This window comes from Candida dubliniensis, chromosome R (assembly GCF_000026945.1).
Source record: "Candida dubliniensis CD36 chromosome R, complete sequence".
NCBI lineage: Eukaryota > Fungi > Ascomycota > Pichiomycetes > Serinales > Debaryomycetaceae > Candida > Candida dubliniensis.
This window is the reverse complement of record NC_012867.1, coordinates 1,710,236-1,728,525: the sequence shown is the minus strand read 5'-3', so window position 1 is coordinate 1,728,525 and position 18,290 is coordinate 1,710,236. Positions and strand designations below refer to the sequence as shown.

The 18,290-nt window shown below is 38.5% G+C and overlaps 5 protein-coding genes across 5 annotated transcripts; 4 read left to right on the top strand and 1 right to left on the bottom strand. All coding sequences in view use genetic code 12, as the record gives it.

Moving 5' to 3' along the window:
- Positions 1 to 106: 106 nt before the first annotated feature.
- CD36_33660 (auxilin-like clathrin uncoating factor, putative) lies at positions 107 to 2,425 on the top strand (the record flags this gene model as incomplete). Its single annotated transcript, XM_002422258.1, has 1 exon — positions 107 to 2,425. The coding sequence occupies one exon, from the start codon at positions 107 to 109 to the stop codon at positions 2,423 to 2,425; it is 2,319 nt and encodes a 772-aa protein (XP_002422303.1).
- A 247-nt stretch (positions 2,426 to 2,672) lies between these two features.
- Positions 2,673 to 2,852, top strand: CD36_33650 (H/ACA ribonucleoprotein complex subunit, putative; the record flags this gene model as incomplete). The annotated part of the gene is made up of 1 exon (XM_002422257.1): positions 2,673 to 2,852. One exon carries the CDS (start codon positions 2,673 to 2,675, stop codon positions 2,850 to 2,852), a length of 180 nt encoding a protein of 59 aa, XP_002422302.1.
- Positions 2,853 to 3,211: 359 nt separating this feature from the next.
- Positions 3,212 to 3,529, bottom strand: CD36_33640 (DASH complex subunit, putative; the record flags this gene model as incomplete). The annotated part of the gene is made up of 2 exons (XM_002422256.1): positions 3,212 to 3,385; positions 3,470 to 3,529. The coding sequence occupies 2 exons, from the start codon at positions 3,527 to 3,529 to the stop codon at positions 3,212 to 3,214; spliced, it is 234 nt and encodes a 77-aa protein (XP_002422301.1).
- Positions 3,530 to 4,233: 704 nt separating this feature from the next.
- CD36_33630 (aminotransferase, putative) lies at positions 4,234 to 5,916 on the top strand (the record flags this gene model as incomplete). Its single annotated transcript, XM_002422255.1, has 1 exon — positions 4,234 to 5,916. The coding sequence occupies one exon, from the start codon at positions 4,234 to 4,236 to the stop codon at positions 5,914 to 5,916; it is 1,683 nt and encodes a 560-aa protein (XP_002422300.1).
- A 9,160-nt stretch (positions 5,917 to 15,076) lies between these two features.
- Positions 15,077 to 18,271, top strand: CD36_33620 (potassium transporter, putative; the record flags this gene model as incomplete). Its single annotated transcript, XM_002422254.1, has 1 exon — positions 15,077 to 18,271. The coding sequence occupies one exon, from the start codon at positions 15,077 to 15,079 to the stop codon at positions 18,269 to 18,271; it is 3,195 nt and encodes a 1,064-aa protein (XP_002422299.1).
- Between the last annotated feature and the right edge of the window lie 19 nt (positions 18,272 to 18,290).

The following is an 18,290-nucleotide window of genomic DNA, read 5'->3' as shown; positions in this document are numbered from 1 at the left end:
CACTGGCGAGAACATTTTCGTTGTTTTTTTCTTTTTTTGTTGTTGTTGTCTCCTGGTGAACCTTTTCGTCTTTTGAACAAAAGTTTGTTGTTAGCTTTTATGGAATATGGTTCCTCCAAAGAAAGATGCATTTGCAGATTTATTTCAATCTGCCAGTAGTGGGAATAGTAATAGTAGCTTGAATTCAAAGCTCAACAATTTGTCACTATCTGAACGTCAAAAGCTTCAGCAACAAAATCTTCAACAACCTGCAAAAAACACTCTATTTCAATCTCAGTCTCAGAACAATTCGGTCAATTCAAGCTGGTCCAACATTGATATTTTAACGCCAAGTAGGACGGCTAGCCCAGTTAGCAATAGTGGAAATTCTGAGCTGGGTGTTTTGCTTCACCAAACACGCACCTTGTCTGTCCAACCAGAAGATCCATTTCTGATATTTCTGGAAAGCAAACCCCAGAACCTGTCTAGTAAGTCAGGCACAAACCCAATTACTAGGGGCAGTAGGGGCAACCCAAACCCAGCTGAGATTTCTTTGTTGGATGACGATTTTACAGATTTTTTTCAAGAAAGCAAAACACCTTCGAAATCAACTGCGTCTCCTTCTATACTGTCACATACCTCCCAATCAGACTTCCATCTGACAGCTCTGCGTGACAACCGACCACCAACTACAGCAGATGAACAAAAAGACTTTGTTGTTGCTGAATTGGTCGACATTGGATTCAGCGTCGAAGATGCTAATGAGGCCATTAACAAAAAAGGGTTGGATTTACAGAAATGTGTCAATTACATTATGAATAAGAACTCTGGTAATTCAAACACGGAAAGGGTGGAGAACAATGGTCCCGTACTAGGTCAACGTCCTGAAGGGATCAAATTGAATGAGTTGGGTACTGATTTATTCAAGAAAGCAAACAGCTTCTACAATTTTTCTAAACGAGCGGTATTGCAAAATTTGGAACAATTTGGCGGTCCTAGAAGCAGCAACGACAACATTCCTGCGTGGATGAAAACGAAAGAGAAGTATGAGTCGGATGCAGTGGAGAAGAAATATGGAGGGGAGGAGTATGGAACAGATGAAGAAAATATAAATCAAAAAGACATAGAGCGCTTTATGAAGCAGCAAAGGGAGCGGGACAGAGATAGATCCAGGGCCCGTTTTGAAGGTTGGATAGATGGCAAGCCAAAACAATCACTCCGCTCGTCTAAAGAATCAAGTCCAGAATTACCGCATAGACCGCTGAATTCAGATTACCATGGCATTATCAGCTCGGAAAAGAGAGTACCATCCAGACGCAACGTGCACCAGAAGGAAAGCCTTGAATTGCCGCAGAGACCAGCAAGAAAGAGTCAAGCTACAACACCCTTGGAGAGACTGATTCCGGTAGCTCATCATGGAAAAATGCCTGCGTCAGACCCAGTTTCAGCCAACTCCTCTGTCGGCAACACTACTCCCGATGAGGATTTGCTAGGATTGGGAACTTCAGGAACATCAAATGCCAGAAAGACAGCAGCCCCGGGGTCTATTCGTGATTCGACTCCTTTGAATCAGTTTATTTATACTGATTACACTACTGCGAAGGAAAAAGCTACAGCGGCATATAAGTCTGGGGATTATACTACTGCGCTAGAATCCTATGCGATTTGTCTTGGTTGTTTGCCTCCTAATCACGAATTGCGGATTGTTATTTTATCCAATTTAGCATCGGTCAATAAGTTGCTGGGACATTTGAAGGAAAGCTTGGATAATATCAAGGATGCAGAGGCATTGTTCATGCCTCAAGAGATTCTGAGTGATTATGAAATTGCAGCCAAACTGATCAAGTATTGGAGTACTAAATTGTTTATGATAAAGGCAGAAGTGTTGGAATTGCTAGAGAAATACGGCGAGGCTTTAGAACAGTACCTTGTTTTGATAAGAGAATTGAACTGTAACGATAAAAAAGTTATGGACGGTAAACGGAGAGTAGATAAAATTGTCAATCCACAAAATTACAAACCCTCTAAACCAAGTGTGTCGTCGCGTCCTGCAACACCTTCAAATAGAATTCCTGCTATTGAAACAAAGCGACAAACAAAACTGGGAGAGGACGAAATTGATGCTTTGACTAAAGACAAGATTGATGACAAAATTAAATCTTGGGCAGCCCCCAAACAGAACAATCTTCGAGCCATGTTGACTAATTTAAATGAGATTATACCTCCAAATATCAAAATGAGTGAGAAATTGCGTAACTTGACTACAAACGATTTGATGCTACCAAAGCAAGTGAAAATTCAGTACATGAAGGTTATCAGCAGCATTCATCCTGACAAGTTAGCGTCCCAAATTAAGGACAATAGGGAACTGGGATTGATATGTAATGGAGTCTTTATTATTTTAAATAAGCGTTGGGAGGCTTTTAAACAGGAAGAGAATATATAAGTAATATACGGTTTGAATAGGCATGAGAATACTTTGTAGTAGTTAGCAGCATCTGTCTGGACTGTAACTCCAAGTCAAAAAGTTGTTCTGGATTTTTGTTCGTGTCAAATTGATCAATTTCGCATGGTGCGATGACACAAGCCATCAGAAAAGTGAAAAAAAAAAAAAAAAAAAAAGAAAAAAAAAATATTCAGATAGTCTGCTCTTGACTAGAACTGCTTATCTTTACAACAATACTTGGTCCACAATGCATTTGATGTACACCTTAGACGCCGAAGGCAAAAGAATCTACACTTTGAAAAAGATAACAGAAGCCGGAGAAATCACCAAGTCTGCCCATCCAGCTAGATTCTCCCCAGATGACAAATACTCCAGACAAAGAGTAACCTTGAAGAAGAGGTTTGGATTGTTGCCAACCCAAAACTAAAAAGATTGCAGTCCCACAAACAAACAATCATTTCATTTCTAGAGGATATTTTTAGGCTACGATTTCGCTTGGTTTTGTTGCTTTGTACATTACATACTATTGACTTGGCGTAGGCCAATCAATAAGAATACTTGGTTAAGATGGAATATACAAATAGTAATACATATTAATTATTGATCATGACAATATAACTGAGAATTATAGACTTTTGAATGTAGTCTGCCCATGGTTCTCCTCTCATTGCAAGGAGCCAAGGTTGAAGTAAACGGTCCTAACTCAATAATCACAGCAATAAAATTTAGACTCTTTGGGCAACAGCATCAACAGCCTGTATTCGTCAGCTTTCCTCTTACCGAGACTCATTCTCTCTTCTCAAACAATGGCTCCTTCTTCAAACCGGTCACCTCTAAATTGTACTCAGAGTTCCGAATATAGTTTTCCCACATCTGCGACAATATTTCTGTTTGTAAATTGTTGTTGTTGATTTGTTGTAAGGATTTGTTTACCGCAACCACCGATTCATTCAAGCTTTCCTATTAGTAAGTTAGTATACACTGTTGCTTTCAGTTTCTATCAGTTTCTAGTTTGTTGGTATTGTTATAGCTAATACAACATACCATATTATTAATTATCCTCGACAACAATGCATTATGTGTCTGTTCATGAGGGTTTTCCATTGTATCAGCACTGCTTCAAGGTAAAACGATAAGGGGTGTGGACCTAGTTGTTGTGGTTTTGTTTTTTTTTTTTGGTTTTGTCCTTACATGGCTTGAGAAGCGCGTGGATTTGTTGCCAACGAAAAAAAATACCCTTCCTTGAGAATAACTTCACCCAGATTAAATTACTTTGGGTGGGGTTCGATACAAGATCTTGGCACGTTTTTGGTATACTATTGACTAGAACATTCTCTATGCTGCTCTTTCCTTGGAAAAGTTTGAAAATCCAAGTTTGGTCTTACCAATACATCGAACGGGCTTTTGTTTTAGTCAATTTGATGTTCCTAATTTCTTGGTGTGTATAAGACTTGATAGATCTTGGGTTGTTGTTAGTTAGTTTTATTATTCTTGTAACAATATACTCATTATGGTAGTATATCGCTATGAATAACTTAAGCTAAAATAGGAGCTGCAAGATTAGACTCGATTAATCAATCATATGAAGTTTATATGATTAGGTAATCCGGGACAAAGGGTTGAATTAGCGCATTTATGACTAATTGGAATCTATTGAGCAAATGATTTAAACTTCTCAGCCCCCAAGTTGCAGAAAAAATGAAGACTGAAACAGCCGTTGAAAGAAGGAAAAAAAAAAAATTTGCGCAAGATTTGATCTTAGAAGGTTATCTTCGTTCATAAAGCACATCATTATCACTAACCTCAGGATGTCTAGTTTTCAGCTCACTGATGAGTCCGACAATGACCAGGAGTCCTTGTTAGAGTTTGAAAGATTGGAATCAACATTACCTCCTGCTTTGAAAAGGTCTGCATCCTCGTTATTGGAAGCAATTCAAGCTTCCCCCACAACTCCATTGCACAATCCGATTTCACAATCTGGGACCCACCACATTCATGATGAGCCAAACTTGAGGTCTCCGCAGCCACACCATGTTCGTGAAAACTACCATGCGAGCACATATCAGACAATCCCAGGAAGAACACCACTGGCCACCCCAAACTTGAAAAACTCAAACTTTAGACAACATTTGATCTCCAAATTGTCAAAGCTGGAGAATGGTAGAGAAAGCTCACCCATCCCATTGCCTAAACCAAGATTTAACGAGAGCACCTTCAAGCCTGCATTGAACACCAAACAGTCTTCGACTGGGGTCTTGTGGGTAACCGAAAGGGCTGCAGAGTATGGGTACGACTCTGAACATGTTGGTGATTGGGCCAATTTGGGTCAAGGTGCACCTGAACACGGTGACTCAATTCCTGGGTCCTTTCCTAGGCCCAAGCAAATTAATTTGCCAGTAGACTACCGTGAGTATGCCCCAACTGCTGGTATTAAGGAGCTTCGTGAGGCTGTCGCAAACTACTACAACGAAGAGTACCGTCAAGACAAAGCATCGAAATACACGTACAAAAACGTATGTATTGTGCCAGGGGGTAGAGCTGGTTTGACAAGAATTGCCACAATCATTGCCGATTGTTATTTGTCATTCTTTCTTCCTGATTACACTGCATACTCGGAGCTTATTGCCACCATGAAAAATTTCTCTCCCATCCCGGTGCCTTTGAAGGAAATGGACAATTATGAAATGCATCTTGAGTTGATTAGAGATGAATTGGCAAGGGGAATGAGTGCATTGTTGACATCAAACCCTCGAAACCCAACTGGAAACTGTTTATCGAGAGATCAATTGCAGGAGTTGCATCGCATGTGTCGTGAAAAGTGTTTAATTATTATGGACGAATTCTACTCACACTATTATTATGATGAAGGCTGTACTGGGTCGTCCATAAGTTCGGCCGAATATGTCGAGGATGTGAACCGTGATCCTGTGTTGATTTTGAATGGTTTGACAAAGGCATTTAGATTGCCTGGGTGGAGAATATGTTGGATTTTGGGTCCCGAAGATTACATCAATGCCCTTTCCTCTGCAGGGTCGTTTTTGGATGGTGGATCAAACTCGCCTTTGCAACATGTTGCTGTTGATTTCTTGCAGCCATTGAAAGTGAAGCAAGAAATGATGGCATTGCAGTTGCACTTTAAAATGAAGCGTGATTATATCATTGGAAGATTGTCAAAGATGGGGTTCAAGTTCACCAAGAAAACTATCCCAAACTCCACTTTTTATTTGTGGTTGAATTTGAGTCATTTGCCAGGGAAGTTGAGTAATTGTTTGGGTTTTTTCCATGAATGTTTACATGAGAAGGTTATTGTGGTTCCTGGGTTCTTTTTCTTGATTAATCCACAAAACTTGGCTCATATGGAAGAGATCATTTGGTATAATTACGTTAGAATTAGTTATGGACCTGAATTGCACCATTTGGAAAATGGTATGGACGGTATTGAGCGTATTTTGCACAGGTTTGGGTGCTTGCCATACGACATCAATAATTAGAACTGCCTGTAGAAGTATACAATAAAATAGTATTTTTTTGATTTCATATTTCAGCACTGTGATGTAATTACAAAGCTGGCCTTTTTTTTGGAATCACAGTCTTGAGTGTTGGCGGCATTGCAACTGATAATGACTGGAGACCTGATTGTGTCAGAATTTATATAAATAGTTTGATTAACAAAAGGCAGGTGACCACTTTGGTTTGAATAAACACCAAAAGAAACTAATAAGGACTAATAATAATATTGTAATATTGAGAGTCGGGGTGTGGTACAAGCATTTTCTGTTATTCGGATTTGCTTCAATGAAAATTTCATAAAGAAAAGGTTGTAGAGTCAGCAACCAACTTTTAGAGCTTGTATCCTCATCCCATTGTAGTTGGTTTTGGAGAGCTTTTTGCGAATGTGCCTTAGTAGCAAACTGTCTTTATTGTCAAAAGCAAAATCAAATAGAGCTTATATTAAGATAAATGTCAAGTCTGTCTTCGAAATCAAGAGGAATTAACCTTATTAATAATAAATAGTAACTTAAATATTAAATGAACAATCCATAATATCACATATAATATATCTAAAAAGTTAGCTTGAAAAACAATTTAATTGTGTCCATGGGTTCATAAAGATTATTGAATCTCAGATTTAACGTACACGTTAAATGTGCGATAAAACAGTTCTATCGAACTGTAGGTTCTTTCAATTGAAAGAAGTTTCTTGATTGAATTTCTGTGAAATAACCCCGCCATCAAAAAAGTATAATTTCTCACGTTCTTTTCGTAATCTAGCTCTGATAGACTCACCTTCTTACGTGTCATAGTGAAAACCCAACAACCACAACCATCGTCAATAGCACTTGGTGTTGCTCCTCAATGTTGCTTTTTTTTTTTTTTATTTGGTTGCGAAACGTTGCTTACTGGTGGCTATGCGGGTTTTCAGGACACCAGAACATGGCCACCATCTTGTCATTCATCTTTGAAAATAGCCAGTGGTGGGATTTTATTACCTGTAGGTATATGAGCTGCATGGTCATTCTATTGCAAAGAATGTTGATGCTTTCTACAAACAGATAAGTTTTAATACAACATTGATGCTAACTTTTGGTAAAATTGTTTGCTAAACATTATTTTCCCCCAGTTCACCGCAATAAAAGCTTATCCCGGCAAATACACTCATTAGCAACACCTTACATCCACTAATATGCTATATTACACAACACACATCAATTTATACAGTATAACATGGTTCCAGTTTTAGAGAGAGACAACAGTGTTCCATGTTGAGTTGCAATGACCAGAAAGGCTTTTTCCGGCCACCTCTCCAATTAACGCTTGGGCAAAAATTATCAGAAACACTCAAATGCCAAAAACAGGAGATAGACAATACCATCCACGCAGATAGCCCACATACCCAAATGACAGACACTTGCCATGCATAGCTCCCAACTCCACCACGCTTTTCAGAGACACCTGCTACATCGATCATCTAACAGACAAGGACAAAAGCCTTTCCTGGCATTAGCAAAAACCAAGAAGCCACATATTGCATGTCGTGGCAAGGTTTTGCCTACAACTTGCAGCCAAAAAAATACATACACACCAGTTTCCCTTACCCCTAGAAAAACATTTCCACAGTACGAAAACTCAACCCACTTCTGTTATTCCTGCTACCAAAACATGAGAACCACAGCAGGTCTGGTGTTTATTCCACAGTGACTTGGGTGTCCACAGTATGTCTTCCGCAACAACAGAATCTTTTCGCTGCCACAGACGTTGGCACCATCACCACAAGCGTTATGCCAGAGCAGCACAAGGAGTCATTGCCACGCATTGACCATCAACAAGTAAGCGTCGGGAACAACCTCCAAACCAACCGGCAACTTCAACACCAACGGTTAATTAACAAGGGTTTACCATTCCTGCAACATGTCATGCTCAGTGAACTCCCACTTTTACGTTGTACATCTATACACTGAAGCATGTCTCAGAATCCGGATATAAAAACACAAGCATATTTTGACTGAGGAAATCCCGATAACTTACGCACCTTAAAAACCTGGACCATATCAATCCAACAATGACTCATTTACCAACGAGAAAAACGCTTTAACTTCTTCACAATTCCAAAAGTTAAGGAAGTTAATCAATATACCATTACAACTAAAATATCAAGGACTATTAACAAAGAACTTCTTTCCCAATCTAATCCAATTAATTTAAAAGACGTGCAAGCACATTAAATAACTCAATCTTCAAAATTAACAAAGCCTTACCATTCCTCGCATTGAAGCACCACCAGCCACCCACAACATCCAGATCAATACCCACCAACAAATCAAAGAATGAGCTACGTAGCACTCGCAAATAGAATAACTGCCAAATACTAAAACTTAATCACTATTTCCTCACAAGATTTACTAATACAACTAATATCTTAACCCAATATTCATTGGAGGTCTGTTAAGACTGCTATATAAATTCACCCATTGCAAAATGTCCAAAACTGGAACTCTTCATGCATATATTTTGGGAATACGAACTAGCATAGTCTATTAATCACTTTCATTTTGGGGTCTCACCACCAGTCCCATACCAATTACATTACATAATTTAAAGCAGAAAACAACAACCCAAGCCAAACAGCAACTAAACGAGGCCGCTGTGGGGCAAGCACACTACGTGAATCTGCAAACTACTAAAAATTTATTCAAACACTCTGTACCGTTATTCAAGAAAAACTGCATTAAAATTATCTTTACCCAACGCAATTCATTTCCACATACAAAAGGCAGCTTACTCAGATTGTTCCAATGCATTCCTGGAGTCCCAGCCAAAATGCAAAGTGATAACCCTTCTAAAATTTTGCGCCTTTAGAATAAGAATCTCAACCCAAAGAGAAAAATTGACCCCTTCCTGTAGAATAGATTAATAAATGTACATAGGAATTATCAGACCAAACATCTTTCTCATATATCTGAAAATTAAAGCCTAATATAAGACTATAGTACTATCACCATAATTTTCTACCGATACTCTTGCCTTTTAGAAACTACTAATTCTTACAACTTCAGTAACCGTATAACTAAACAAATCTACCAACCAAACCAGCAATCTGATTTTTCCATGACTATTGTCATCTCATTATACCAGTACCAGTTCTAATTCGAACAAAAATTCCAGCTTATTGCAAATAACCTTATTTCATGTATGGCAACAACCACTTTAGCTATGCTATGTTCAGATAACATATAATAGCCTACCACACGCCTTGCCAATAAGAAAAGTCGTTTTACAGAAACATTGCTAAAAACCTGGCGATTTAATAAAATACAAAACTCGCTCTCATTTGATAAGCCTGTCAAAAACATCACACTATCAAATTCTTATATACCCGCGATTAACTTTCCACAATGTCAAACAAAATTGATTAATCTAAACATCTATATATTGATGAAGGTATACAAAGTAGGCATTAGTTGACTAGCATCAACATAAGCCACTAACTGTTAAGTATAAAACTGGCAGATACTCTACACATATTAATTTCGCTCATAATCGACTTACCTTCTATTATAAACCACCAGAAAGAATAACGCCTAAACGTCATAGTTGGTAACCATATAACCATAATCTATTTTTGTCAACCTTTAACCATATAACCATAATCTATTTTTGTCAACCTTTAAGCTAATTTATGTAGAACCAGCTCTTAAGAAGATGAAAACTGAAGCTTCAATAGCTATAGCTGCAGGTACGGGAAACCAAAAAATCAGAGATTTGTAAATTTGGCAGCCAATTCGTTTGTTATATCTTACTAATTAGTGGTTGAATTGATACAAAATAGCACCAATTGTATAGTGCAAACAAATCGTGGATGCAGATCATCAAATATATAATTATATAGGTGTCCGAAAACTTCAATTACTAGTGTATGCTAAACAGTTGTATCAACAGTATAAGCTAGTAGTAGTTATTACAAAACGCATTTCAAAAGAGCAGGTTGCCTACACGATCTTGTCATCGTAGCCTTTTGATTGTCTTTTACAATGTAAATGTACAGTACCCTAACAGGTCTATCTAAAACAGCAAACCGTTCATTCGTGCAACATTGAACTTACATTCTACTGGTTGATCCTAAAGTTGTCAAAATCCGACGTGCTTTCATTGTACATTGAACCATCCGAGTATACTACGAGGATAGAGCAATTAGGATGATTCTTAGAAAGAGCACATTGCAACCCAAATATCCACCACAATCGACCGGTTCTGTAATCAGTCAAAGCTCCAATTGGTTGAATGCGGACCGATCTAAAGGAACATGTTCCATTGCCTTTGTGAATGTAAGTACTGTGATTGACCCAAAAATCAAAGAGTAGCTTCTAGAGAGAAATTGGGATTGAGTGGTAGGAAAAGTTGTCTCTGCAAACCCTTTCTGGCTATGAATCATATTCTCATTAGAATAGCGATCGTTGAGAGAACCAATGACAAATTTATTGTAGTTACTGCATCTTGTACTACCGCTAAATGCATTTTAACGAGAACTCTTTTGGATTATGTTTATTAGAATAGTGTAGAATTTATATTATTTGGATCCGTTTTGCATATCATCTAGAATTGTGTAGTGCAATGGCTTTACTTTGGGTGTGTACTGTAGGGACGATGGATTGCAGCCGTAGCGTAATATTTATTGCCACATGGGCAAAAGAGAGCTATTTCCAAAATTACGCTTTGCATCTCAGATGGTGATTTGACTCAGGAAGCCATTGGTTTGTTTGCAAGTAAGTGAATTTTATTGATCACTGAGTCACATTACTGGCTGTGATGTATAGAGTTTCGTTGAGTTAGTTCTGTAACTGTGTTATGTCTACTTGGGAATTTTCCTAAGGTTCGTCTTTTAGAGAGTGTTATTAAGCAGAATTGGCACAAGAGTATCTTCATGTAGATCGAGTATACAGCAAGTGTTAGTTGTTGATTTAGAACTGTAACTCCCTATTCAGAGACTAAAACAAGTTCTGTTAGTAGACAAAGGGTGTTTGGTGCACCCAGAATAGATATTCGATTAGGCATGGATTCTGAGAATCCGTAGTGAAATTGGAGACTAAGTGTTGCATTCGGTCTGTTGATACCAATAGCTATTTGAATTAGGTTTCTAAAGGTGTATGACCTTGAGTTGTAATTATAGGGGAGGTGGCTATTGTTTGATAGAGCTTTTTGGATGATTGTGAAGTAACAGAGGATATAAGTATGATATTGACAATACGTGTCTTGCTGAGTTGTGTGGAAACTGTTGGTAGTGGTGGTCAGATTGATTGTTTAGACTTGGTTTGTGAAAGTTTGGAAAAGTTAAGAATGAGTATAAGGAAATATTATTCTAAATGAGGTTACAGATACGCTTCTGGTATTAATCTAAGTTGGTAGAACTTGTATTGGTAAGAGCAGAGGCTATGCTTGAACTTAGCAGTACAAGTGTTAATGTACTTTCTTCGCTTTGTTTGGTTAAGGGTGAAGAGAAGTCCATGTTTATAGGAGACGAGATATCTGGTTAGAAACACGGTTTGTGTGTATTGAAATGGAATTGGTGGTCGTCCCAATTGATGGTGGGCTTGTTATGTTTCAGTCATGGACTATGCAGAATAGAATGTGGGAAATAGTCGTACATTAGTGTTGTAGAGATTCATTGCTATGCTGTATTGTCAGATTTATATGCTATCGGTGGTATTGAGTTATAGTTGAATATTCAGGAGTTTCTTGTTTATAAAAGACTATCTTTTTGGAAATGGATTTTCTATATTCCATAACCTAATTAGAATGATTGCAATTACGCAGATAACGCTTTCGTGTTTTGAGAATAGATGGAAATGTAAATAGAAATACAGGATCTCACTCTCTGGTTTGATTCAAGGATTGATGCATTTCCCAATCTTTTGTTCGAGCGAAGAATTGGTAGGTCAATTTGAAGATTTGTCAGGAGCGGATGGGTCTTTTCGGTGTTGTTTGTGTATGCAACATTAGAAGTAGTTGCAAACTATTTGAATTAAAATAGTGTTGTTTTTGTGCTTTGACATTCAGGATGTCAGCGATTTGATTAGATCATTTTGAAGTTAGTTACGTTTGCAAACCAGATCTCTAGAGATCCCAAGACATATGACCAAGAATCCTGCAGTTTATAATGTGTGCTGCAAGTGCTTTGATAGGTTCAATTTCGTTGGTTGACTGACTCGGTTAGAAGAGATACAGCAAGCTTAGTTTCACTTTTGTTGAAGTTGCGGGTTGGTTTGGAGGTTGTTCCCGACGCTTACTTGTTGCTGGTCAATGCGTGGCAATGACTCCTTGTGCTGCTCTGGCATAACGCTTGTGGTGATGGTGCCTCCGTCTGTGGCAGCGAAAAGATTCTGTTGTTGCGGAAGACATACTGTGGACACCCAAGTCACTGTGGAATAAACACCAGACCTGCTGTGGTTCTCATGTTTTGGTAGCATGAATAACAGAAGTGGGTTGAGTTTTCGTACTGTGGAAATGTTTTTCTAGGGGTAAGGGAAACTGGTGTGTATGTATTTTTTTGGCTGCAAGTTGTAGGCAAAACCTTGCCACGACATGCAATATGTGGCTTCTTGGTTTTTGCTAATGCCAGGAAAGGCTTTTGTCCTTGTCTGTTAGATGATCGATGTAGCAGGTGTCTCTGAAAAGCGTGGTGGAGTTGGGAGCTATGCATGGCAAGTGTCTGTCATTTGGGTATGTGGGCTATCTGCGTGGATGGTATTGTCTATCTCCTGTTTTTGGCATTTGAGTGTTTCTGATAATTTTTGCCCAAGCGTTAATTGGAGAGGTGGCCGGAAAAAGCCTTTCTGGTCATTGCAACTCAACATGGAACACTGTTGTCTCTCTCTAAAACTGGAACCATGTTATACTGTATAAATTGATGTGTGTTGTGTAATATAGCATATTAGTGGATGTAAGGTGTTGCTAATGAGTGTATTTGCCGGGATAAGCTTTTATTGCGGTGAACTGGGGGAAAATAATGTTTAGCAAACAATTTTACCAAAAGTTAGCATCAATGTTGTATTAAAACTTATCTGTTTGTAGAAAGCATCAACATTCTTTGCAATAGAATGACCATGCAGCTCATATACCTACAGGTAATAAAATCCCACCACTGGCTATTTTCAAAGATGAATGACAAGATGGTGGCCATCTTCTGGTGTCCTGAAAACCCGCATAGCCACCAGTAAGCAACGTTTCGCAACCAAATAAAAAAAAAAAAGCAACATTGAGGAGCAACACCAAGTGCTATTGACGATGGTTGTGGGTATTGGGTTTTCACTATGGCACGTAAGAAGGTGAATCTATCAGAGCTAGATTACGAAAAGAACGTGAAAAATTATACTTTTTTATTGGGATACACATTTAAAATTGGAAAAAGAGCCGATAGATGTTCGAGAGGATACGTTTATGTGCAATTTTTAACAACTCGTCTATAAGGATGGCCCTACTGTGTTGTACTGTAGCAGGAAAAAGTGTATTTTGTTAAAAAATACTTTGCAGCTGGTTAATTTTGTCAATTCTAGGTTGAAAATAGGAGTGGATGCTGAGGCATTTGAAATGTAATAGCCATGGATTTTTAGTTGAGCAATCTAATATATACCATCAAGTAGTTTAGCGAGAGTGGACATGCTAATTATAACTAGAGCATCAGAATTTTAATAGATCTGAAGAAGCACAATTCAACAAATGACATACATGTAAGATACAGTTGAAATGTCAAAGTTTCGAGAATAGCCAAAGTAACACAGTTTCCGTTCATAATAATTCAGTACATGATTTTTGATTGTCTTAATAAGTTTGAAAGTAACATCATTGGGTTGTAGAAGATTAAGTGAATCCCAAACATTGCTATAATGTAAAAGCATCTATGCTGAATACTATGGCAAATCAATTTCAAGACTTGGAATTCTATTATAATCACTAAAAATACATGCTCCAACAAAAGTGTTGAGACGCGAAAATGTCATCAGGGTACAAAAAGACCACAATGATTAGTTGAACATGTTGCAAAACTTATTTAATCGACTGGGAGTTAGCTAGTTTTTTGTTACAGACGCTTGCAGATACTATGTGTGCTTTGTTGAATACTTTAGTCACGCTCATCAAATATTGTACAAACCCCTAAATGCTGTACACATTGATGAAATAATTCATTTAATCACGCAACGGATAATAGACATGACCGTGGTAAGATTGGTTTGTTGAATGTGAACCAAGACTTAGCATCCACGTGCAAGGTTAACATTACTACCAGGTTTGATGTAAAAAATCACAACTTTGTCGCATACTATACTACCGAAGGCTGTAATTGTTACTGTGTCTTAGTTCTCTGTATCTGAATCACATGGGCACGGCACCCATCTAATTCTAAAAACTCTCTGCATAGTTGGAAGGGGACCTCTGCAAGTTCAAAAAAGAAAACAACACATGATACGAAAGGTATAATGTAGCTGCACAATGGTAGTACATTGAAATGGCATAAATAGTCGTTGTGAATTTAACCTTTTTAAGCGAGTTATCTACCACCTAAAATTTATGGTGAGATTCTAAAAATTGATACACCAATGATGGTCATCGTTTCAGATGAAAAAAAAAAAAAAAGCAAAAATAATATGACAAAAATGAAATGAGAAACGAAAAATAAGATAAACAAAACCGCAGTGTGAATTGTCTTGCAAAATATATTTATAATAACAACAAGCTGATTGAATATTTGGAATCCCTTTAACTATTTTTGGAATATAAAGAGTTTTACCGATAGTCTCAAACAGCAATATCAGAAGAAAGATACATATCTAGAGCACGAGGGGGGAAATTATTTTGACAAGAAGACTGGTGACATATAACAGAAAAGATAAGAAAGACAAAAGCTGTCGTCAAATTTAAACTGAAACCATTGATCCCTTTGTCAGAGGTATGTATTATAAATATCAAAGTGTTTGCCCCTGGCAGGTGATTGGTATTTATTTCAGAGATCTCGCCTTTTAGTCTTTGCCCCGATATAAGCACAGACTATACCCATCACCCCAATTAAACAGAAAAAGTATCTAACATTAAACAGTTGATATTAGTTCATCAAGTATAGGACATTTAGATTGGTGTACGAGAGAGTCATCAAACCAAACTATGTTGTACAGAATATCCGGATTCTACAAACGCCACACCCGAAACTTCACCAATATTGACTATGGATACTACGTTAGAAATTTTATCCACCATATAGCATCAAAAATATACCCCTATGCCAAGGTTGTGCTACCCAATTTCCGGGCTGTTCATTACTTTTACATTCTCACCTTGGTCATTTTGGGATCAATATTGGTGTATCCGGTAAAGACATGTGCATATATTGACGTTTTGTTTTTCACGGCGGGGGCCTCCACCCAAGCAGGTTTGAATACCGTCAATGTCAACGACCTATCCCTATACCAACAAATTATCTTGTATTTGTTGACCACTATGGCAACGCCAATATTTATTCATGGCTCATTGCTTTTTGTCAGACTTTATTACTTTGAGCGTCATTTCGATAACATTAAAGAACGTTCGTTAATGGACTATAGAATGCGGAAGTCTGCAACACTTGCGAGGATGGGATCGGCACCAACAATGAGTTCAACAAGATTAAACACTTTCAATAACCAAGTATTGGGGTTTCAAGCGCAGGAGGCGGAAAAGGGGTCGTCTTCATCGCCCCAGTCGTCATCGTCACAAACAAGCCAACCAGTGCTGGCGGCTTACAATGAACAAAGCGGGAACAGTATAGAGCACCATAGCGAGCCTTCAGATAGTTATGAGGAGGAGAATCGTGATGGCCCTGTCAGTATCCAGGAGAAAATTCATTTTGAAGAACCACAGAGACCAAGACCTCAACATCGACACAGTCGCACCGATTCTGGTATCAAATTCAGTGCTTTGCCTCATCCCAGAAGAAGGAAATCAATTGATCCTGAAGATATGTATCGCTCCATCAATATGTTACAAGAGCACAAGAAGAATCAAGAGGCTAGATCTAAGGGAATTCAGTTTTTGAACATCGGTTCACTGGCTCGTAGAAAAACTCGCGGCTCAAACATCGAGGTTTCTGCTGATCAAGAAGACGATACTAATTCTTTGCGTGACGATGGAATTACTCCCGCAACAAATAGCATAGGTGCCAGCAATAACGAAGAGGATGAAGACGATATTTTGATTATTAAGCCACCAATAGAAATAGAAAATTCAGACGGGGCAAATCCAATATTCACTAAAAAGAAGAAACGAACACCAGAGATACAGCTTAAAGAAACTCCTGGAAAAGCAAAGAAATGGATCACCTCAAAGAAGCGCAAAAACTACAACCCCTGGACAAGCAAGTTGAAGAAAACATTATCAAATTCAAGTAAAAAAGGATCTATAAATGTTGCACCGACTGATACTGAAGATGACGGGGAAGAAGAGGATTATGCATCAATAGATTCTGAAAACAGTGATATTTCAGATGGCAAACAAGTGGCCAACCATGCTGAAGGCAATGATAGTGATAATGTAGGGTCATATGAGGACGATGAAGACATAGAAGACGATAGCAATGATGAACATGAACAAGACGACGACGACGACGATGATGAATGCGAGAGGAGTCTAGAAAATGGTGCATCATTAATTAAGGCACAATCTAATTTGGTATTGCCATCAAAAGACGAAACTGGTGGAAGGAAATATACCAAGAGAAGCAATACCCTCGATGTTCCGCAACACAACACGAGCGGTGGGCGCAAAACTCGAAACAAAGCAACAAAGCGGAAAATTCCGAGAGCACAAAGGAATGCGTCTTTTAATCAACATTCCAATGTTTCGATTGGCGATGGCTCAATAGAAAATGTTGACACAAACGATTCGTACCAGAGATTATCGCGAACAATGAGTGGTAATTATCTATCGTGGACGCCCACTGTTGGTCGAAACTCTACATTTATTAAGTTGACAGACGAGCAAAAAGAGGAGTTAGGAGGTATCGAGTATCGGGCAGTTAAGTTGTTGATCAAAATTATTGCAGTCTATTATGTGGGATTCAATATTATCCCTGGTGTAATGTTGCTGATATGGATTTATTGTATGCCTCACTATAAAAATTTGATGATTAGCAACTCGATCTCCCCTGCCTGGTGGGCGTTTTTCACACTGCAGTCGTCATTCAACGACTTGGGCTTAACTTTAACGTCCAATTCTATGATGTCTTTCAACCAGAATGCCTTTGTACAAATCCTCTGCTCATTTTTGATTGTCATTGGGAACACGGGGTTTCCCATATTATTGAGATTCATAATCTGGGTCATGTTCAAAACGGCAAGGCCATTATCTTTGTATAAGGAGTCTTTAGGGTTCTTGTTAGATCACCCACGTCGCTGTTTTACGTTGTTATTTCCTTCTGTTCCTACTTGGTGGTTGTTTTTTATATTGGTAGTATTGAATGGGTTTGACTTGGTCATATTCTGCATACTTGATCTCCACGACGAGTCTTTCAAAGGAGTTGATATGGGCTATAGGGTTTTGAATGGTTTGTTCCAAGCATTTTGCACTAGAACTGTGGGATTTTCAGTAATGGATTTGTCGCTGTTGCATGCGGCAACTCAGGTGAGTTACTTGATCATGATGTATATTTCTGTTTTGCCCATTGCTATTTCCGTGAGACGAACCAATGTTTATGAGGAACAGTCTTTGGGGGTGTATGCAAAGGAGAATGCTGAGGGTGTCGATGAGAACGCACCATCAAACTATGTTGGGTCGCATTTGAGAAACCAATTGTCATATGATTTGTGGTATATTTGTCTTGGGTTGTTCATAATTTGTATTGCCGAGGGTAAGAGATTGCAAGAGCAGGACCTACGCTTTTCGATTTTTGCAGTTCTTTTTGAAATAGTCAGTGCTTACGGTACAGTGGGGATGTCTATGGGATACCCAGGCGTGGACTGCTCTCTTAGTGGTGAATTTAATGTCATTTCAAAGTTGGTGATTATTGCGATGATGATAAGAGGAAGACATAGAGGATTGCCATACACTATCGATCGTGCTATCATGCTACCTAATGCAGCCATGAAACGTCATGACAGGTTACAAGAAGAGCACGCAATTAATAGACACAATACTATGGAAAGAACAACCACACTAGGTCGTGTTGCCACTTTTGGAAATGGACCAATCGACGGGGGCAATAATTTGTTAACTCGAGCAATTACTAATATCGAACAGAGATGGAGGACCAGAAGAGATGGGCGGTCTGAGAGTCTGACTGTGAGTGAGGATCCCCGTTATGTAGTAAGAACTGTGAGTGAAGTATGATCTCATAGTACCAACTTAG